General features: G+C 47.9%; 1 protein-coding gene across 1 annotated transcript; it reads left to right on the plus strand.

The window, feature by feature from the left end:
* The first annotated feature begins 597 nt into the window (after nucleotides 1-597).
* Adamts15 (ADAM metallopeptidase with thrombospondin type 1 motif, 15) lies at nucleotides 598-22751 on the plus strand. The gene is made up of 8 exons (XM_013009604.1): nucleotides 598-1654; nucleotides 11451-11583; nucleotides 12086-12253; nucleotides 12487-12770; nucleotides 18115-18292; nucleotides 19199-19380; nucleotides 19488-19663; nucleotides 21802-22751. The coding sequence occupies exons 1-8, from the start codon at nucleotides 698-700 to the stop codon at nucleotides 22574-22576; spliced, it is 2853 nt and encodes a 950-aa protein (XP_012865058.1). The 5' UTR covers nucleotides 598-697; the 3' UTR covers nucleotides 22577-22751.
* The last annotated feature ends 346 nt before the right edge of the window (nucleotides 22752-23097 follow it).

Below are 23097 nucleotides of genomic sequence, written 5' to 3' on the forward strand. Positions count from 1 at the left end.
AGGTGCGGTAGGTAGTGTCTTCATTCCTGATACCTGCTGCCTCGAGACAGAGGCTGTCCACCCTGGTAGTGATTAATTTGATGTGCCCGGGCACTGGGGCAAAACGCTAACGGAGTCTCCAGTTCTGGTTTCTCTGGCCAAGCCCACGCCTCCTCCTGCCTCAGCTGAACGCCACTCCCGCCCTGCCAAGTGGCTCTCGCTCTGGAGGCGGGACCGAGTTCTCCGGTGGCCCCCGGAGGCTTGGGGCTCTGGGAGGTTGGGAGGGGAGAGAGAGATCGGCGCTGACTGGGCAGCCCAAAGAGGAGGGGGCCCTTTAATAGGCTCGTCCGGAGCCAGCTTTGCAGCGCCGCGAGCGGCTGTGATTCGGAGAAGCCACCCCGGTGCCTCCCGCCAGTCCTCCCGCGGCCAATCTTGCAGTTCTTGCAGTTGACAGCGATTGTTCTGAAAGCTCCCCGGGCGCGCTCTCCTTGGAAAGGCACAGGTAGGAGGCGCGGGCTGCCCAGTGTATGCTGGCTGCTTTGGGAGGAGTCTCCCTGTCCCGGTTGGCTTTCTGGTTATCCGGAGGGTGGTGAGGGGGGCTGCCGTCTGTCCCGGGGAGCACGGGTGTTCTGGCGTGTGGCTACAAGGAAACCGTGCCTGCCGCCGGGGAGCCAGGCCAAGTCCCTTCCCAGAGTGCGGCCGTGCGCTGCCCGGCGCCATGCTTCTGTTGGGCGTCTTAGCGCTGGCTCTCATCGGGCGACCTGCTGGCAGCTCCGAACCAGAGTGGGAGGTGGTGGTTCCCATCCGACTGGACCCGGACATCAACGGCCGCCACTACTACCGCCGGGGTCCCGAGGACTCCGGAGATCAGGGACTCATTTTCCAGATCACAGCGTTTCAGGAGGACTTTTACCTACACCTGACGCCGGATGCCCAGTTCCTAGCTCCCGCCTTCGCCACCGAGTATCTGGGGGTCCCCCTCCAGAGGCTCACCGGCAGCTCTCTGGATCTGCGGCGCTGTTTCTACTCGGGCGACGTGAACGCGGAGCCGGACTCGTTTGCAGCCGTGAGCCTGTGCGGGGGTCTCCACGGAGCCTTCGGCTATCGGGGCGCAGAGTATGTCATTAGCCCGCTGCCCAACGCCAGCGCGCAGGCGGCGCAGCGCAACCGCCAGGGCGCACACCTTCTCCGGCGCAGGAGCGCCCCTGGCGGCCCTTCCGGAGACCCCACCTCTCGCTGCGGGGTGGCTTCAGGCTGGAACCCCTCTATCCTGCGAGCCCTGGATCCATACAAGCCAGGGAGGACGGGTTTGGGGGAGAGTCACAGCCGGCGCAGGGCCGGACGCGCCAAACGCTTCGTGTCAATCCCACGGTATGTGGAGACGTTGGTGGTAGCCGACGAGTCCATGGTCAAGTTCCACGGGGCGGACTTGGAACACTATCTGCTGACTCTGCTGGCCACGGCAGCTCGACTCTACCGCCATCCCAGCATCCTCAACCCCATCAACATCGTGGTGGTCAAGGTGCTGCTTCTGGGGGACCGTGATTCTGGGCCTAAGGTCACGGGCAACGCGGCCATGACTCTACGCAACTTCTGCGCCTGGCAAAAGAAGCTGAACAAAGTGAGCGACAAGCACCCCGAGTACTGGGACACCGCCATTCTCTTCACCAGGCAGGTGAGTTGATCTGCCACCCCTTTGGATCCAATTAGCCCCAATTCTCTTACGGGTCACCTCCCTTAGCTATCCAAAGTCCCTTTGTGTCCTGCCATGCCCCCCCAGATATGAATTCTGTTGATCTCTTCCGACTGCAGCTTTGGAACTTCGAGCCCTCTGCTAGGCTCAGTACAGCTCCGGCTCACGTGCATCTGGGTGGTTGGAGGAGAGCTTGTTTTTTCCGAAGGTGTTGGCCTGACGCAGCCAATCAGCGCCTCCTGGAGCAGGCGCTGAGGGGCTGGAACCCCGAAAGTTGCCGCCCCGGAGCCGCAGTTTGTCTTAATGGCCGATAGGAGGCGCTAAGAGGATGGTGTTGTAAAGGGTGGGAACCTCTGTCTCTCTTGTATGGAACATCTACATTTTGTTACCTCGGAGGACGGTTTATTTTGCAGGCTGTAGAAGTGGAAGGTGATCCAAGGTCAGTGCCTGCTACATTTCTAGCTGGTAACATATCATCTCTCTGGCTTGGGCCTGGAAAACCTGTATTGGGGTGAAGGGAATCGTTGAAGTATTTTGGAGGTTGAAGCGAAAGGCATCCCTTCTTCATGGCTGCTAACTCTACTCTGTTGGACCTTGTCAACGAGGGTTCCACGCTGTTCTCGGCAGAACAGTTTAGCAAGGCACTTGTTTGGTGTTGGGACTGTTTCACTTGGAACTGAGCTGGGAAAATCTCTTCTGATTTGTTAGCAGATGGTGACCCATCTGCCCAGCTGTATGGTGCAGAGCAGAACTGACAAGTTCGCTCATGTTCTGGACTCACTGAAGTTCCTATGACCCCACTAGAGTGCAGGGCTCCAGCGTCCGCCCTGCAGTGGAAACAGTGTGAACTTAGTCAAGAGCCTTTGAGGACTCCAGCTGCAGGGTGTGTGGAGATTAGAAAGATGGATCCAGACCAGGAAAAGCAGCTTTGCCCTTTGCAGGTCTTTACCTGATATTCTGTCTTCAAAGAAGCTATGAATCTGTGAACATTTAGACTCATAGGTGTTGACATGGTTGGAAATTGTAAAGTTTTCTGGATTCTTGAAATTTCTCGGATACAGGGGACCAGGAGAAAAAGGGCCAGCCAAGGGACCTTTTTTCTTTTTTTTCCCTCTCAATTTGGGGGCTGTGACTTCAATCTGTGCCATGCTCTTGTTTTGTCATTATCAACACCACAGTAATCTGGCAGTGACATAGAATCTTGGGTTACTTCTGGGGCTCTCAAATCTCCTGTTTCCAAATGGTCACTTGAAGTTGGTCTGGCGCCCACAGGCTGGAGCTGGAGTCTTCCACAATAACCCATTTGGCACAGCTAGTCCTTTTTCTGGAGTTGGAACTTCCTTCTTTCCCAGCCTCTTCTCCTCCCACCACCTGGTTTCTCTAGGGAGGTCTTTGGCCTGAGTCTTTCTTCCTTGTGTTCATTCTTCCAACTGAGGTTTGTGGAGCTACTGCTGCCCAGTCCCTACAAGCACTGCCTGAGTCATGGGGAAACTGAAGAGAGATGGCTTCAATCTCTGCACACAGGCCAGCCTTGCAGTCAGATTGCTGGGGGGGAGGGGGGAAAGGATGAGGGGGGGGGGAGAGGTGACGAGCAAAGGCCAAGAACAAGATCTCTTAATGGGCAAAGCAGCTGTTGTCTCATTTGCTACCCGGGATGCTCTCATGGAAGTCACTCCCAGCTCTAAAGTAATAGACCTGTCTCTGCTGCTTAGTGCTTAAGAATGACTTTTGGGACCAGCCCTAGGAAGAGGAGTCCTGCTGGGGACTATGGGCCCTACCATCAGAAGGATCCAGCCTTTTGAAGAAGAAGCAATCAAACAGCATGTCAGCTTCTGTCTGTCAGTGTTGTGCTAGCCTCCCAGGGAGCTATATTCTCCATGCATAATGGCTACAAGATGCATGACCACTTGAGTCAGAAGGAGTTGATATGCAAGATGGGCCTTTTAGAAGCTGTTTGCCCTTTAGGCATCTACAGGGCAAAGCCAGAGGGCAGGAGGCTATGTAGGCAGGTCCATCATCAAGGTATGTGTGTTATGCTCTGGATAAACATCCCTCTTTGCCAGCACAGATTTTGGGCCTGTTGCATTCTTGGAGTCTTAGCAAACCTCTCATTCCTGAGCTCCCTGGGGGAAGGTACAGTACTGGAAGAGGACAAGAGCAAACAGCTGCTCTTTCTAGTCTAAGGCAGATGTGGTCTCCAGGAACTTTATCCAGAAGGGAGAATACATTGATCATACAGCAAGTGTTTTGACAATTGGAAGAGTTTATGTAAAGATTCAGAAGGAGTTCATGGACAAAGAGTACACTTCTGAGTTTGCATACCAGTCAGCCTCCAGGCTAACAGCAGGATGAGGTCAGCCTAGGACTGGAACAAGGATCTGCCCAGAGTCAGAGACAAAGTCTTGATCATTTATTTCTATAGGAAAACTGTTTCTCTGGCTTCTCCTGTACCCAGCAATAGACACCAGGTATTTACCTGACAGGCTCTCCTTTGCTGAGACTTCCTGTCTTCAGGTCTAATGCTTCTGTTGTTTGAGTAATCCTTTATGGCAGAATGGCTTTCATCCATTTATTTACACATTTTTGTTTTTGGGTCCAGTCATGGGGCCTGAACTCTGGGCCTGGACGCTGTCCCTCAGCTCTTCAGCTCAAGGCTAGCACTCTACCACTTGAGCCACAGTGCTACTTCCGGCTTTTTTCTTTTTGCTTATGTGGTGCTGAGGAATTGAATCCAGGGCCTCATGCATGCAAGGCAAACGCTCTACCACTGAGCCACCTTCCCAGCCCTTTATGCATTTTTTTTAAATGCTTATGAACACCTATTATTTCAAAGCACTATTGGGGTTGAGCTATTCATATTAATAAGACATAGCCCTAGGAATTTACAGTGTGGCGAGCAGCAGCTAATCACAATGCAGTGTGCAAAGTGCCAGGGCAGAGGGAGGGGTCCTCTGGGGACCAGAGGATGCTTTCCAAGAGCTCCAGCTACAGAAAGACCACTTCAGCCAGGGGAAATGACAAAGGAAGCTTGCTTTCTATGTAGTAGATGATCTTTACTCTTTCCACCATTGGTGTCACTGTGACATTGCTTCTCTTGCATGAAGCATTATAGGTCCCCGCCCCGCCCCCCATGGGCTAATTCTTTCATGTTTTCTCTCCCCCCTCACTCTCTCATGCCATTAGTCCTGTTATTTTACCTCTTTTGGGATTATCCATCTAGGCAGGGCTTTTTTTCCCTCTTATTTTCTTCATTCATACTCTGACCTTTCCCCTCTCACAACTTCAAGCTTAGTGATTGAGGAGGACTATGGTTTGTGGGGGATATTCTGTACTGTGCATGGCAGAATGGTCTCTAGAACCTCGTGTGACAAAGATGGTCACAGCTTTCTGTATAGAAATGAAGCACATGGCAGTGGATTTAATGTTTCAGTTAAAAACCATGAATAAGCTGGGTGCCAGTGGTTCATGCCCGTAATCCTCACCACTCCTTCCTTCCCTCCATCTTCTCTCTCTTTTTTTAAATTAAAAAATAGTTTTTAAACCATTGATTTAGTTAAGGTGGCCAGTGCAAGACTGGATGTGGTGGCTCATGCCTGCAATCCTGCCTTCCATGGAGACAGAGGTAGGAAGATTGGAGTTCCATACCAGTCTGGGCAAAAAGTTACTAAGACCCTATTTCAAATAACATGCTAAGTGTGGTGTTGTATACCAATACCCACAGCTACACAGGAGGTAGCAGTAGGAGGATTGGAGTCTGAAGGTAGCCTTGGTAATGAGGGTAAAATCCTATCTGAGTAAGAACTGAAGAAAAAGGGATTGGAGGCTTGACTTGAGTGGATCACTTGCCTAGAAAGCCTGAGTTCAAACCCAAGTACTGTGAATAATAATAATACTAAGTGAAAAAGGTGGCCAGTGAGATTTTCAGTTTCATTAGGTGTTGCTTTCCACTTTCCTTTGACTTTCTCTGTGGTTATCTCTCTCTTGCTCCCTCCATCCCTTGACACTTTCTCCCACCTCATTTTGACACCTTGACTTGATCACATGACACAAGGAAAGAGTCAGTTGAACTGAGTTTGAGTCCTAGCACTTGAACTTCCAGCCCAAAGACTGGAAATGAGTTAGCTCCCTGATTTTCACTTTCCTTATTTATCATCCTTACACGGAGGTTCACAATGATGGTAATGTTTAACTTGTGAGGCTATTCAATAACATCAAGTTATTGAATCACCAGGAAGAGGCAGTAGAGAGTAGCAGCATTATTTTGTTGTCATTACTTTAGAAGTTGCTTATCTCTTGTTGTCAAATCATTACTTACTGAATAATTAATTCTCCTTGCCAAGATAGCTTGAATTTGGGCTAGCTCTGGTTTAAAGTACTCTATCCCTTGCAGATAACGCTGGGGCTGTCTCCTACCTATGCACATCACACTTGACTGATAAACATTCCTGCTTTGTGTAAGAACTACAGGTGCCGGCATTTGCTTCATCCTGGTCTGTAAGCTCCTTTAGATCAGGGGTCTCTTTATATCTTTGTAGCCCCTGCACAGCCTCATGTATCTTGTGGCTCAGCAAGTGAGCATGGAGGCAAGGTGCTGGGAAAACCTGGGGCTCAGATAGTTGGTTACCTCCCTCCTGGGGATCATTAATCCAACTTTCAGGCTGTCAGGCCGCAGGGTTGGGAGAGGGGGCCAGCGGCTCTTCTGGCATTGCTTCTTGGCGCTAAGCCATTAGGCTTCATCTGGGAGAAAGGTGGGGCCCCAGAAAGGAGGATGATAATCCACTCTGGAGTCAGCAGACAGGGTGCATGGCAGGGCCGGGGGGTCAGTGTGTCAATGCAGGTGTGGGGCAAGGAGCCAAGAGCTTGCTCCACTAGCTAGGCACCAGCAGGAAATGCTCAGCACTGAATCCTGCTAGGCATTATCCCTTAAGGTTTTTCACTCAAGGATAGCACTCTACTGCTTGAACCATACTTCTACTTCCAGTTTTTTGGTTGTTAATTGGAGATAAGAGTCTTAGGGACTTTCCTGCTTAGGCTGGCTTCTAACTGTGATCCTCAGATCTCAATCTGCTGAGTAGCTAGGGTTCTAGGTGTGAAGCACCAGTGCTTGGCAATCTTTCCCTCTTGAGATCCTTTAGCCTCTTTACTCTTTTTTTTTTTTCCCCTTTTTTTTTTTATTGTAAAGATACTATACAGAGGGTTACAGTTACATGAGTGAGGTAATGAGTACACTTCCTCTTGAACATTGTTAGCCTCTTTACTCTTGAGGAGGGTGTGTACCACAAGCTGTAGGGAGGCTTGGTTAGAGCTCAGTCCCTAAACTACACTGTGTAGGTCTCAATCCTGACTGCTTCCTCTGTCTAATTCAGGACTCACTATGTGATCCTGGATGAGTTATTTCCTATCTCTAGGTCTGTTCTGTAAAATGGGGCCTAATACTGGCATCTATCCTAATGCTGTGGTGAGGATTATATGGGCTAATCCAAATAAACTCTTGCATCAGTGTTTGTAACACAGTAGTCACTTAATAAATGATAGCCATCATCACTGTACTTGGTAAGCACCCTCTCTTATAGCAGTCACTTCTCAAAAAGGTTTAACCTTCCTGAAAGCTTTGGCTTTCTTCTTCCTCATTGAGGGACTTCTTGCCATTTTGCTTCCTGGAGTCTCTTGCATTTTGTAAATCTGGAGGACTTTATGTGCCAGTGAAGTTGAATCTGCTAATAGAAGCAACTAACCTCCCCTGCCTCTTCCCTTGTCACCAAACAGCCTTAGCATGTTGCCCAGGCGCTTACTTGCTGGATTTTATTTTATTTTCTGGCAAAGCAAAACCCTCTCATCCTTGAGGATTGCAAACACATGGGTTTGTGTGATTTTTTCCCCTGGCCAGGAACATGAAGTGGTATATGGCAGTGATTCAGATGGAAAACTGTAAATACTTGCATGGGGGTGCTTTACACCAGCAAATACAGAATCCCAACGGTGTGTAATCAAATGGTGTAGATTCAGAACCCCTTTCCTCGCTTATATCTGGGATCTCATGTGAATTCTTGCCCTGGTCCTGCCTCTTCTGAGACGCAGGATGGTAACTAGACCTCTAAGTGCTAACAATGTGCAGGGATGGCCACAATTTTACTGTGAACTAATACTCCCTAGTGTTGGGTATATAATCTCAACTCATTGAACCTCAGTTTCCTCATCTGCAAAATGAGGGGGAAGATTCTGAAGTTCTATAATGGCTCTGGACCCTGTGACATAGCTGTAAAGACGGTTCTGGCTCTGTGCCTTGGATTTCAGGAATTTGGTTACATGAGCATGCATTTCTTTTCTGCCCTTTAAAAAATGAATGTGCTCAATTCTTATGGGTCCCTTGTCCTCTGTGCTGCTGGAAAACATGGAGTATCCCAGCACATGCCTGGCAGATCTGCCGAGTGGGTATCTGGTGGGAATCCTGGCAGTCAAATTGGAGATTGCAAACACATAGGTTTGTGAGAAACAGCAGTGAGGCTATGGCAAAGTGTTACTGTACATCCATCCATCTATCTATATCTATCTGTCTGTCTGTCCATCCTATCTATCTATCTATCTATCTATCTATCTATCTATCTATCTATCTATCTATCTATCTATCTATCTATCTATCTATTTTCAGTCATGGGATTTGAACTCAGGCTTGTGTGCTGACCCTGAGCTCTTTCACTCAAGGCTAGTGCTCTGTCACTTTGAGCCACAGCTCCACTTCCTGTTTTTTAGTGGTGAATTGGAGATGAGTCTAAAGGACTGTCCTGCCTGGGCTGGCTTTAAACTGCGATCCTCAGATCTCAGCCTCCTGAGTAGCTAGGATTACAAGTGTGAACAACCAGTACCTGGCCCATATTTATTTAGCTTGCAGCTCTAATCTACATTGCTTTATAGAAGGGGACAGTTAGAAAAGAACAGTCTAGGAAGATTAGGTTCTTTGCCAAGATGATACTTAGGTCTTTTGGGAAAGCAGCTGTGACCATAAGAGTAATGGCGAATTGCCAGAAGTAGTAAGACAGGTAGGGAACTGGGATGGGAAATGCCTGTACCTTCCAGGCTGAAAGAACCAAAACACTATCTAATTTTTGAATAGCTGGAGGTAAAGAGGTTAAGACAATTTTTAAGTGTTTTTGAGTTCATTCCAGAAGGGTGGAAATATTCAGTGTCATAAAGGAGGAACAATTGGGCCACTGTAGAAGCCTCTGTGGCTGATAAAAGCACCAAGCAAGGCCCAGTGATTCTTTATTTGTATCCCTGGCTTGATGAAGAGGGATAGGCAGAGCCTCTGACCCCAACAGCGGCATCTTCCCATACCGAAGATGCCTGTCACTCCAGGGAGTTTCTCTCTGCTTCATCCTTAACCCGCAGGAAGTTTGCTGGCTTTCCTTGTTCTTCTTGTTTGATCCAGCAAAGCTGGAATTTCTTGATGGAAAGAGCAGGTTGCTCCTGGCTAGGAGGGGCTTGCAGCTGCATGTCTCTCCAGAGAGACTCTGTCTTCCCTGAGGAAGGCTGCCTTGGCTCTAAGGACCTCCCAGAGATGCTGGAAGCAATGAGCTCAGGGGAGCCTGGAAGCCATGGAATGTGCCTAGCCTACAGCAGCCAACCAAACACCTTTGCTGGTTGGGATCCTACACTCTAGAGTCTAGGGTTATAGGGCCCCATTGCCTAGCCTCCTATACCATGCCTGTAGTGTGTCCATTGGCTATGACCGAGTCCCCAGGCATAGAGACCCTGATGCATGCTCCCCTCTATCTACAAGCGAGCCCTGGCCATCCCATTCTCTAAACTGTTCACTGAATAGGTGAATAGAATTTGACAGCAGGGGCTGGGAAGGTGGCTCAGTGGTAGAGCGCTTGCCTTGCATGCATGAGGCCCTGGGTTCAATTCTCAGCACCACACAAGCAAAAAAAAAGCCGGAAGTGGCGCTGTGGCTCAAGTGGTAGAGCACTAGCCTTGAGCTGAAGAGCTGAGGGACAGTGCCCAGGCCCAGAGTTCGGTCCCTATGACCGACCAAAAAAATAAAAAAGAAAAAAGAATTTGACAGGGTTTAAGGCTCTGGGGAAGAACTTTTGAGGAGAGTGTGATTTTGAACAGGGAAGAGTTCTGTGAAGGGAAGGGAATGTGAGGATCCCTGGGCTTGCTGGAAGAGGAAGAAGGGCCCTGTGCAAATCCAGACAACTGAACAAAGGTGGGGCTCACAATGTTTGTCATGGCTCTGGCACCCTGGGTTCAAGTTGGTCACCCTCGTGGTTCTCTGGCCAGCAGAACTGTTAACTCATTAGGAAGTGTGACTATCACCTGACTGCTCAGATGGTAAACTTCGGAGTGCTTTGGGTTAAATTTTGCTGGTTTTCTGTACTATGCCCAGTCTTCCTCCCTGCCCCCTTGTCCCACTAACTGCGGCAGTTTCCTCCCAAGCCCAGGTCTCCATATGCATGTGTGCACCCAGTCACCACATCGACGGCCAGAAAGGGAAACAAGATGGAGAGCCGTGCTCTGTGTATATTCATGTTAACCCCTTGGCACCTACAGGAGAAGGATAAAGCTCTCTTTCCAAGAATTTCCTGGGCAATTGGCTATGACTGAGTTCCCAGTCATATAGATCCTGGTTACATTCTTCTGCTCTGTGACTTGAACCTCTGGGAGCTTTAGCTTCTTTGTCTGTAGAAGGTGATAATCGACCATTATTTCAGAGGAATGTTGTGAAGATTAGATGGGGTTCCGCATGTCATATGCATGCATGGAGGTAACTGGATCATAAGCCTCAGTTTCTACCAGTGACAAATACAGTTCATAAAATAGCTTCCTCTTGAAACCACTGTGAGGATGGAATGAGGTGATCCACGCCATTGTTTCTTGTGCCTTGTGGAATGTTCTCAGCATTGAAGGCAGAGACATAATGAAGTAACTGCTAGTGTCATTGATTCAATGCCTGTTTCCTCAAAGGGGACAGAATATACATGCTTGGCTTAGTTTTAACTCCTGAATTTCTAAGCACTGTAGTGCACAATAAGTTCTAGAGATATCCACTGCAGGAGCCCCATGGTTCCCTCAACATCCCCTGTAAATATTTCCTGAGGAAGCCCTAGGTCTTGCAGCAAGTTAAGTTTCCAGCTTAGATAATCATTCATTTTTCTTTCTTTTCCAGCAGCCCTTAAGTTCGTGGTCCTCTTCAGCTTCTGAAGCTAATTAAACTATATAGATGGTGGCTTGTAACCACCTCACTCTGCTTCTTTTCAACCCAAGAAATCCGACACACTGGCATGGGTGGGCCCTTGGCTTAACTTAATTCGTGGCAGTCATTCCACAAAGATGGAGGCTACTCCAGGCTGACCATGGATGGGGATTGTGGTTGCCTTCCACCCCGACCTGCCTTAGGAATCTATGACCAGAATCTCGCCCTACTGTGGGAGCTGCCATTTCTCTCTTCTAGAAGGCCATCTCTATATAAAGCAGTGGGCCTTGGTGTTTAATTTTGTACCTCCTAATTTCCTACCACAAGACTTCCCTGGGTAGGGCTGGGCTCAATCTTCTCCGTGAGCCACACAGTTTCCACCCTGGGCCACAGTGTGGGTCAGTTCCATGAATAGCTCCACAACCCTAAGCAAGGAAGGCTTGCCTGGAAGGTGCTTGACCTGGTAGCTGGGCCCGATTGGGACTGAAGTGGGATGAGTTGGAATGTCCCATAGGATGCTCTTTCTTCCCTTCTGGTCCCTTCTGCTACTAACGTTTGGCTGATCATTTCTTCCCTACTTGGCAGGATCTGTGTGGGGCTACCACTTGTGATACTCTGGGCATGGCCGATGTGGGTACCATGTGTGATCCCAAGCGAAGTTGCTCTGTCATTGAGGATGATGGGCTCCCATCAGCCTTCACCACTGCCCATGAGCTGGGTAAGCCTGAGGGGAGGGGAGAATCCCTTTGGTGTGGTGGTTCTGGGTTTGTGCTGAGTGCTCTGAGGGTATGGGTGGCTGTGAAGAGACATTTGCCATTACTGTGTTATATTCTGAAATCTAAAGGATCTTTTTTAGAGTTAGACTCTGCTTGGACAGTGGCTTTGTTGTATCTTTTTTCATTTGCCCCAGTCTAACTGCCCAGTGATAGGGTCTCTGTGCCTCTGTAGTCTATATCACATGAGAACTATGGGAAAAGTATGTTCAAGATAAGGAGACACATTTCTGTTCCCACTGAACTCACAGCCTGAGGGAGGGGACAAATGAGACAAGCATGAGGTCTTGGTGATATTTGCAGAGCAATTCATCCATAGATACAAATGCACAGTCTGAAAACTGTCACAGAAGTTTCTAGCTTAGCCCATGCCTCCTTCAGTCCCTTGTGCCTGTTCTGAGCAGCCCTTTCTGCCCATCCCTTGAGTCTTCTCATTTGACTTCACAGGTCATGTATTCAATATGCCCCATGACAATGTGAAAGTGTGTGAGGAGGTGTTTGGAAAGCTCCGAGCTAACCACATGATGTCCCCGACCCTCATCCAGATTGACCGAGCCAACCCCTGGTCAGCCTGCAGTGCTGCCATCATCACCGACTTTCTAGACAGTGGGCATGGTAAGTAAGCCAGGGTGGCAGAGAGGAGCAGGGCTGACCTGAAGGACAATTCATGGCTGTCCCTGGTGGCACTGCTCACTACTTACCTGAGGTGTGACAGTGCCAAGGAGCTAGGTTCTAATATGGGACCATTCCAGTGGCTTCTTGCTTCATTCTCTCTCTACCATTTAGATTCAGGCCAGAGAGGCCTGACTTTCCCGTTTGTCGCAATAAGCATCCTTGGCTCTCTGCAGGTGACTGCCTTCTGGACCAGCCCAGCAAGCCCATCTCCTTACCCGAGGACCTGCCGGGCAACAGCTACACCTTGAGCCAGCAATGTGAACTAGCCTTTGGTGTGGGCTCAAAACCCTGCCCATACATGCAGTACTGCACAAAGCTGTGGTGCACTGGCAAGGCCAAAGGACAGATGGTGTGCCAGACTCGCCACTTCCCCTGGGCAGATGGTACCAGATGTGGTGAGGGCAAGTTCTGTCTCAAAGGGGCCTGTGTGGAGAGACACAATCTTAACAAGTACCGGGTGAGTGTGAGAGCATGTGTGTTGGGGGGTGGAGAGGTAGGGGAGGAGACTAGGGAATTGGAGGTGGGCCTCCATTGCTTGGTCTTTAATGGGAGGCTGCGTGGTACAGCGTGGCAGTGGCATACAGCTATACCATGCACCCTTTCCTGTCTATATGTTTTTGGGAAAGTAGTCTGTGGGCCAGATCTCAACACACACGATGAATGAATAGGCTAAATGTTCTTAGACGAAAGAGTCTGAGAACAGGCAAGTAAAGGGGAGCTCCTTCTCTTGGGAAAAGAAATCAGATGATGAAGAGACTGGTACAAAGGATGCTGGATATGGGAAATGGGATCTGGCAGCCCAATCTTTCCACTTCATTTCTAGAATTATCATCAGCAAAATTTACCTATGCCCTCCAACCTCTTTTCTGAACTGAAACCTGTCTTTCGTGGGGAGGAGGGACAGCTAAGGTCAAAAGCTCTCAATGATCCCTAATTAAGAATCTCATTCGGACTACCACATCGCACTTTCTAATGTATTCTCTCCAGCTTTTAGATTCCAACAGTGCTTCAGTCTCATGTAGGTATACAGTCTGTTATTACAGCCATCTTTTCCTTCTCATGTTCTTGCCTCCCTATTGAGTTGAGAGTCTGTGGTCAACTGTTAAAAGTTAACGACCTGGAAACTCAACTGGGACCATATGCTAATAAATGGTCATAGATTTCATTTTTTTCATTTTTTTTAGTTCATACATTCTCACAACCTCCTAAACTTATCAGCTTATACCTTCGCCTCTGATGTTAGTCCGTTTTCCATTACTATAATGAAGCACGGGAGGCTAGAAACTTATAAAGAAAAGAACTTTATTTAGCTCACAGTTTTGGAGGTTGAAAGTCCAAATGGCATGATACAGGTTCTAAGTGAGGGGTCCCTGCCATCATGGCAGATGGCACTAGGTAGGAATACTGTAGAGGGGGAGCTCATATAGTGAGAATGAAGTCAGAATGTAGGTGGGGCCAGGCTCATGATTTATAACATCTCACATCCTTGGGACTGGCCAGCATTCCACCTTTAATGATCTAACTACATCCCACTAGTTACCATTCAATGATCTTACTTTCTTCATATCTCACTGCATTAAGAAGGTCTCATCACTTACTACCACCATACTGGGGGTCACGGTTCTAACATGTGAACTCTTGGAAGTCAGACCACATCTACATCATAAAAACTGGTAGCCCTCGACCCAATTCATCACGAAAAAAATAGGAGGCATGAGAAGAGAACTTCCACTACTCCCATCAGTGCAACTGTCATCTCTTCTGCTTGTGTGGCCAAGCTCTCTACCTTTCTCTTTGCAGTTGACTACACTCTGTGTAGTCATGTTTTGTGCTGCCTATAATCCCTCCCACTCTGTCAAGAACACTTAACCAGGAAGAGGAGCTGTGGCTCAAGTGGTAGAGCTCTTGCCTTGAGCTGAAGAGCTCAGCACCCAGGCCCAGAGTTCAAGCTCCATGAAAAAAAAGAAAATAAAAGAAAAAAACAACACTTAACCTGTCTCCCTATTCACCCCTGCATTATCAATTGTCCCTCCCCCTCCTATTTTGTGTCAGTATGGGGCATGAACTCAGCCTCATGCTCTTGCTTGGCTTTTTTCATGCAAGTTGGCTCTTTACCACTTGAGCCACACCTCCACTTCTGGCCTTTTGCTGGTTTACTAGAGATAAAAGTTTCTCAGATTTGTATGCCTGGATTGGCTTTGAACATGGATCCTCAGATCTCAGTCTCCTGAGTAGCTAGGATTATAAGCATGTGCCATCCATGCCCAATCCCTCTTTTCAGCTGAATCATTCCTACCAGGATATAAACTTGCTGTGATTTCCTCTATCTTACACAAAGGTTCTTATCATACTATGTTCTGTCCTCTCAAAATATCAAAGTCTGTTTCTTTTGACTCCTTTTACAACAAAGTCCTTTGAAAGAGCTGTAAAACATGCTCTCTCTAATCCTTCTCTTCCTGTTTCTCTCTGGAGTCCATTCCCTCCCAACAACCCTCCAAAATAACTTTTATTATGCTTACCACATAGCCTCATGTTTCTGAAGTCCGGAGTTGATTACCCTTCTTCATGTGGCTTGACATGCTGCAGTGCTTAGCGAAGCCGGTCACATTCTCCCCAGGGCATGGGTCCACTTTGCCTGAGAGCTTCTACTGTCTATGGAATCTCTTCCCTCATCCCCTTCACTGGTTTCTCCTCATCTGCTCATTTTCAGAACTCCCCAAATCAGGCCTACCCACACTTAATCTCATAGTTTATAGACTGTGGCCTTAATCACCACTCAAAGGTTGAAGATTCTCCCTCCTGAACTACAGATTTGTATATCAAGTGAGTTTTCCATTCACACTTGGACACTTGCTGCTGCAAGGCTGAGCTCCTGATCACATCCCAAACATGCTTTGCCACCTCCACCTTCCTCCTGTCAGAGCCTAAACTCCTCTCACATGCACGTCAGTGATTCCTATTGACTTTCCCTTCAAAATAGATCCAGAACTCCTTTCCTGTCCTTACCTCTTCTATGCTGTATTCTTCCTGTATTATAACCATTGTTCCCCATCTCATCTCCCTGCTTTTAAAATTTATTTATTTGTTTGTTTGTTGTGCTAGTCTTGGGAATTGAACTCAGAGTTTGGGAGTTGTCCCTGGGCATTTTTTTTTTTTTTTGCTCAAGGCTAGTGTTCTATCACTTGAGTCAAACCTCCATTACTGGTTTTGTGGCTTCATTAGAGATGAGATCTCACAGACTTTCCTGCCTGGGCTGGTTTTGAACTGTAATCCTCAGAACTTAGCCTCCTTAGTAGCCAGGATTACAGGGATGAGCTACTGTTGCCTGGTCTTCTGTGCTTCTGAGCTTACTTTTACCAGACTATCCCAAATACAGCAGCCAGTAAGATCCTTTGAAAATAGAGATTAGACTGTGCCCAGCTTGGAACCCTTCCCAGACCTGGCGTGAGCCATCTTGGTCTCTGTGCTCTTGGCTCTTACTCACACTGATCCAGTGGTACAGGAACCCTCCCCATGCATCCCTCCTCAGGCACGTCAGGCTCTCCCTCTAATTGGAATGCTCTTTCCTTCACATCTGCATGGTTCATGCTCATCCTTCCTTCAGGCCATTTTTTGTGTGTGTGTGGCCTCCTTGACCCCTCAAATACAGAGCGGCTTCCGCAGTACCCACATCCCAACCACTTCCAACCCCATCTGACCTCTCTGTGCTCTGGCTTGTTACTATTTGTCTTTTCTCACTAAATGCAGTGGATATGGGGGCAAAGACTTGCTATACATAATGTCAGGCCTAGGAAGAACTCAGTAAATATTTGGTGAATGAATAGTATGTGGCCGGGGCACAAATGAATGTTTTTGTATGAATGGTGGGGAAGAAATGATGCTAGGTAAAAAAATCAAACAGCTTTGTCTCCAAAGCTGCTACAACAAAAGTAAATATTGAAAAAAAGTTGGAGATAATAAGACGAGCTCATTTTCATTAATTCTTTGCTGACTTTGGAGAGAGTAATTTCCATGGTATAATAGGGATAAAATCCACTTTGCAGGGCTCTGAGGGGTGAAGTTGTAGAAAGAACAGAAGCAAAAGAAGGGGAGAGGGTGAAGTGAGCCACTAGTGTGGGAGAAAATAGAAGTAAGAGATAGTGTTGTTTTTAAACAGAATAAAAGAGACAGGTTGACACAATGAAAGAACTATTTGACAGGAATACAGATTGAATGATATGCAGAATATTTATGCAAGTTATAGTCATTCTATTTCATGCAATTCTAGTTACTGCTTCAGTCCACATTGGGCTAGTTTCTGTATGGCTTGTACAACTGGGCCATTTCCTCTATTGTCCAGCTGACATGTGTTCAGGAGGTGAATGACAATTTTAAAAACACATACTGAAGGTTATAAATTTAAAACATAATTATATTATAATTAAATTATATAGATAATTAAATTATTAAAATATTAAGTTATAATTATATTAAATTATATAGGGATGATATATTTCTCCCTTTTCTTCCCTCTTAAACAAACATGCACTACATAATTTACATTAAAGCCAATTGGAGATGGTTTTAGGGATTTCTTCCTTCTTTCCTTCCTTCTCTTGCTTTCTCTCTCTCTTTTCTTTTTTTTTTTTTTGTGTTGGTCCTAAGGCTTGAACTCAGGGCCTGGGTGCTATCCTTGAACTTTTTAGCTCAAAGCTAATGCTCTACCACATGAACCACATCTCCACTTACAGCTGTTTTTGTTGGTTAATTGGAGATAAGAGTGTCATGGGCTTGCCTGCCTGGGCTGACTTTGAACCATGATCTGCAGATCTCAGCTTCCTGAGTAGCTAGGATTACAGGCACGAGCCTGTTTTAGGGTTTCTTAATAGTGTCTTATCTGTATGTCCTCTTAATACAAATGTTAACCTGCTGACAATGACATTTTCTCACATATATTCTTTGAAATCTTCTAAGTGTTGTGAAAAGTTTGAACTATAGAACATTTACAGATACAAATATTCAAATACCTATAGAAATGCTGTTTACTGGCAAAACTATTGGTGGGTCTGCCAAAGGTTTAGACTCTTGTCCATGTACTAACTACAGATAAGGGGAAATTTCCAACTCCTGTATAAAGGCAGGTTGGTGCTAGGAATTTTTAAATAAGTCACCTCATTTAAATCTCCTAACTGACTTCAGACCTTGCTCCATTTATGCAGGCAAAGCATGTGAAACCTAAGGAGGTATGGCCATCGGTTTAAGCCTACTATTGATAAATTGATTGATTGATTGATTGCCAGTACTGGGACTGCTCTCTCACTTGGATTCTCCACTCAAAGCTGGTGCTTTACCATTTGAGCCATACCTCCACCTCTGGCTGTTTTGCTGGCTAATTGGAGCTAAGAGTCTCACTGGGTCCTTTGCCCAGGTTGGTTTGGAACCGTGATCCTTAGATTTCAGCCTGAGGGGTAGCTAGGATTCTGAACATTAGTCATCAGTACCAGCTTCAAGATTACTTGTGTAGTGAGGGCAGAGACAATTGAGCAGCATATTTGCCTCACTCTGAAGCCCAAAGAGGTCTCCATCTTCTGAATGATCTCATTTATAACTGGGAGCTGTTGGTTTGCTATACTAATCTGTTGAAGGGCTATGTGGACTCTGTGCACCCAGACTATTTGCTTATGTTTTGTTCATGATGCAACATGGATTTCATTCCAGTGGAGTGGGATGGAACCTTGAAGGCAGTACCAGCACCTTCTGCCTGCTAAGGGGCTGGATGTGGCACTTAGCGCTGCAGCAATGTGACTTGTTCTTCCTTACAGGTGGATGGTTCATGGGCCAAGTGGGAGCCCTATGGTTCTTGTTCTCGTACCTGTGGTGGAGGTGTTCAGCTGGCTAGGAGACAGTGCAGCAACCCCACCCCTGCCAATGGGGGCAAATATTGTGAAGGAGTGAGAGTCAAGTACCGGTCTTGCAACCTGGAGCCCTGTCCTAACTCAGGTGAGATGGGGAAGGCAACAAGTGGCCTAGGCCCTGAGAAGGTGAGCCTGGAGGTCATTGCCTTCTAGGTACCCTCCTGGGGCATTTGTGGTCAAAATGAAGTTGCAGTCAAGATTTCCAGGCCAGAAGAGAGGAGAGATATTGAGCTCCCCTGGAATTCATCCCTCTGGCCACTCACCTTTGAAAATAAGGGTATTTGCTGGGGGCTTAAAGTGGACTGTTACATAGACCCAGTGCTTGAAGTGTTGAAGTTGTAGTAGTTAAGTACTCCTCTCTTCTAAGCAGGAATCCAAGACTTAGTGGGAAAAATTTTTACCTTTTTTCTATTTTCCTATCTAAAACTTAGTATTTCTTCCAATTAGAAAGTTGTACTTTTTTCTTTCTTTTTCTTGTTTTGTGTGTGTGTGTGTGTGTGTGTGCACGCATTTGTGTACGCACCAGTAATGAGATTTGAACTCAGATCCTTGGTGTTGTCCTTTAATTTGCTCAAGGCTGGTGCTCTACCATTCTAGATTTTTGGTGATTAACTGGGATAAGAGTCTCATGGACTGTCACATCATGATCCTCAAATCTCAGCCTCCTGAGAAACCAGGGTTACTGGCCCTGACAGCATTTTATTTATTTATTTATTTATTTTTAAATGTTTTTTCTTTTTATTAACCATTCCATCAAAAATGTGAAATCAAGGTTAGATAACCCAAGAAAGTGGCACATTGCTCATGGAGTGCCTGTGTCTTTTGGTACTGGGCTGATTGAGGGGGAGATGAGCTGAATCACCCTGCTGAGGGGTGGAGAGTAGAAGGGCTGTTTAGAGTCACAAAGGGGCTGGCCACTCTTGGAAGGTATACTGTATTTCATACTTGGCTCTTCCGCTTAGCTTCCTTTGTGTGCTTTCTCCCTTCCCAGCCTCTGGCAAGAGCTTCCGGGAGGAGCAATGTGAGGCTTTCAATGGCTATAATCACAGCACCAACCGCCTCACCCTGGCTGTGGCATGGGTACCCAAGTATTCAGGTGTATCTCCCCGGGACAAGTGCAAGCTCATCTGTCGAGCCAATGGCACTGGCTATTTCTACGTGCTAGCACCCAAGGTGAGTGGATTGGGCACAGGAGATTAGAACTAGGACTGGCCTTCAGGGGAGCATCAAGCTGATGTATCCTTCCTCTTCCTCTTCTTTTCCTCCTGGGTCTTCTGCAGGTGGTGGATGGTACGTTGTGCACTCCTGACTCCACCTCAGTGTGCGTCCAAGGCAAATGCATCAAAGCTGGCTGTGATGGAAACCTAGGCTCTAAGAAGAAGTTTGACAAATGTGGGGTGTGTGGTGGAGACAATAAAAGCTGCAAGAGGGTGACAGGTCTCTTTACCAAGCCCATGTGAGTTCTGGGCCCTGGAGGGTAAAACCTGGGAGAAAAGGGGGAGATGGGGTAGTGGAATTTCCCCCAGGGACTGAAAGCTTGGGTTAGATTGGGGTAAATATCAGGTCCTGGCCATACCCTTGCTGTAGAGGCTCCACAGATACTGTTAGTCTATGCCCCCTTCCATCCATCCCTCCATCCCTTCCTCTAGCCCTCTTTCCATCCATCCATCCATCCATCCATCTATCCATCTATCCATCCATCCATCCATCCATCCATCCATCCATCCATCCATCCGTCTGTCTGTCCATCCATCCATTTCACAAAAATGAATGCTTGAAAAGGACATGCTTCAGTGGGAGATGACATTCAGACAGATGTCTATTGCTCTAGAGTAGGGCTGACAAGCATTTAAATCTTAGTTCCCCATTTTCTTTCTGACCTTGGGGGAAGTGATGTATTCCCCAGGATGTAATACTAATATGCTTCATGGGTGCTCTTCTGAGGAGTAAAGAAACTAATCCCCAAATGGCTAATGTTATACCTGGTGCCTAATCAATGCTCAGGACATGATCTTGACAAGGAGGAAGTAGGTGACAGCTGCCATCCTGTCCTTGGCCTGAGGGATTGGATTGAGGTGAGAATGGCAGTAAACTGAGGAAGGGACAGAGTGAGTAGCTGGGCCTCAGGAGCTTCCACTTCTTAGAAAGTAGGCTCCAGGGCCAGCTGGGGAGTTGCCACAGGGTCTCTTCTAGTCCCAACTCCAGTGTCTGTGGCTTCTCTGCTGGAGCTTCGGAGCCATATTCTGGAAGAAGCAGAGCACTGGAGGTCTGTTGGGAGCATATTGGGTCGGCCTGGCAACCCAAGTATTGATGATGGAAAAACCAGATGGCTGTCCTAAAGTTTGAGGACACGAGCCCCACTCCTGGTCCTTAGCTGGGTGAATCTTGGCCTCTTTTCTGGAAGCTTGAGCACTCCAGGTGCCATTTTTTTTTTTTTTACAGAGACCTGTTGCATGTGACTGCATGAAGAGTTGGAGGCTTTTATCTAGACATACCTTAGATGAAGTGGCCAGGTGCCCTTTCACAGACTGTGGGAGCTGGAGGGAGCTTTAGAATAGATCTAGCTTACCTACCTCAATATGCAGACTGTGGAAACTGCAGGGAGCTTTAGAACAGATCTAGCTTACCTACCTCAGTGTGCAGATGAGGACACCAGAGCCCTGAAAACCTGGGCTTACTTACTTAAAGGTGTCTGAGTCACAACTGATCATCATCCCCAATTCCAAGGTTAATTCTTTCACTGAGTCAAGCTGCCAATCTTGGATTTGGGCACTGTATTCTTATTTCCTTCCCTCACCTCTCACCCTCCTCATATCTATTGAATCCTGTCTGTGCCAAGCACTGAGCTCCATGATTTATATGCTGTGGCTTCTTTAATCCTTGCAGTTCAATGAGGTATGTGTGATTATGAGCTCCGTTTTATGGATTAAGGAAACAGAGGCTTAGGGAAGCAGAGACTCCATCCAAGACCAACAGCAAAGCAAGGGGTGTGGATCTGTGATTCCAAAACTTGTGCTATTACTCACATCTCAGAAATCACCAACAGATATACTTACTGAAGAGAAAAGATCATGAATGCATCTAAAGACCAGGCATTTAGTTTTAGATGATCTAATAACTAACTAGCCCATGTACCAGCTTTCAGACTGGTACTTTCATTGTGTTTTGGATGGCGATTAAGTAACCTGGTTAGTCTTTTCTTTGTGTGTGTGCCAATACAGGGGCTTGAAGTGAGGGACTGTGCACTGTCCCTCAGGTTTTTTTTTTTTAATTCAAGGATGGCTGGTGCTTTACCTCTTGAGCCACAGCTCCACTTCTGGCCTTTTGGTGATTAATTAGAGATAAGAACGTTACGGACTTTACTGCTTAGGCTGGCTTTGCTAATCCTCAGGTGATCCTCAGATCTCAGCCTCTTGAGTAGCTAGCATTACAGGTGTGAGCCACTGGTGTCTAGCAGTGTGGTTAGTCCTTGTTATCTTGGTGTCTGCGGCCCTAAGGTTTGCAAACAAAGGAATCCATCATGTTTTTGAAGAGAAAGAGAGGTCTGTGGTCCAGGAAAGCGTCTGATGCAGTTGTTCCTCTCTTCTCCTCCAGGCATGGCTACAATTTCGTGGTGTCCATCCCTGCAGGAGCCTCGAGCATAGATATTCGCCAGCGGGGCTACAAGGGACTTATTGGGGATGACAATTACCTGGCCCTGAAGAACAGCCAAGGCAAGTACCTGCTCAATGGGCACTTTGTGGTGTCGGCGGTGGAGCGGGACCTGGTGGTGAAGGGCAGCCTGCTTCGGTACAGTGGCACGGGCACAGCAGTGGAGAGCCTCCAGGCTTCGCGGCCCATCCTGGAGCCGCTGACGGTGGAGGTCCTCTCCGTAGGCAAGATGACACCACCCCGTGTCCGCTACTCCTTCTATCTGCCCAAAGAGCCCCGGGAGGACAAGTCCTCCCACCCCAAGGACCCTCGGGGACCCTCCGTGCTGCACAACAGTGTCCTCAGCCTCTCCAATCAAGTGGAGCAGTCAGACGAAAGGGTCCACACTCGCTGGGTGGCAGGCAGCTGGGGGCCTTGCTCAGCAAGCTGTGGCAGTGGCCTGCAGAAACGATCAGTGGACTGTCGGGGTTCCCCAGGACAGCTCGGGGCCTCTGCCTGTGATACAGCCCATCGGCCAGTGGAGACACGAGCCTGCGGGGAACCCTGCCCAACCTGGGAGCTTGGGACCTGGTCACCCTGCTCCAAGAGCTGTGGTCGGGGATTTAAGAGACGTCCGCTCAAGTGTGTGGGCCATGGAGGCCGGTTAATGGCCAGGGACCAGTGCAATCTACGCCGCAAGCCCCAGGAACTGGACTTCTGCATCTTACGGCCCTGCTGAGTGGGATTGTCCTTTTCTTCCCCTCATTCTCTGGCCGGCTGATATGCTGGTGTTCTGGCCAGCTGGAGCAGAGGACTATAGGCATGGGCCTATGCCATGATGCCACTCACCTCCAGGACAAGGGCCATGGGTTGGGGAGAGAGGTTCCCTTCTCCCTGGACTGGGCAGGGGGAAGATAATAAGTGCACAGTCTACCTCATGCCCTGCTCCTTTGGGGGACCCAGTTGCAGGGAGAGGCTACAAGGTGCGGGGCTGGGCAGAAGGGGCTGAGGGAGGTCCACTTTCCCAGAGACCTGGAGGTTGAATGCCCCCACCCACCCCCGGGCAGAACTTCAGGGACCTCAACTCATAAGGAGGCTACAGGCTGCTGGAAGAGCCATGGCCCGGTAGCTTGCCACCCTGAGGTGGCTCCAGGGGGCTGGCTGTGAGATGCCTCTGAACAAGGCAGGGATTTCACGGTGCTCTCAGTCCTCCTTCCTTTTCTGACAGACATGGGCTGAATAGTAAAATCTGCCCTGGGA

The sequence above is a fragment of the Dipodomys ordii genome, unplaced genomic scaffold (assembly GCF_000151885.1).
Source record: "Dipodomys ordii isolate 6190 unplaced genomic scaffold, Dord_2.0 Scaffold10, whole genome shotgun sequence".
NCBI lineage: Eukaryota > Metazoa > Chordata > Mammalia > Rodentia > Heteromyidae > Dipodomys > Dipodomys ordii.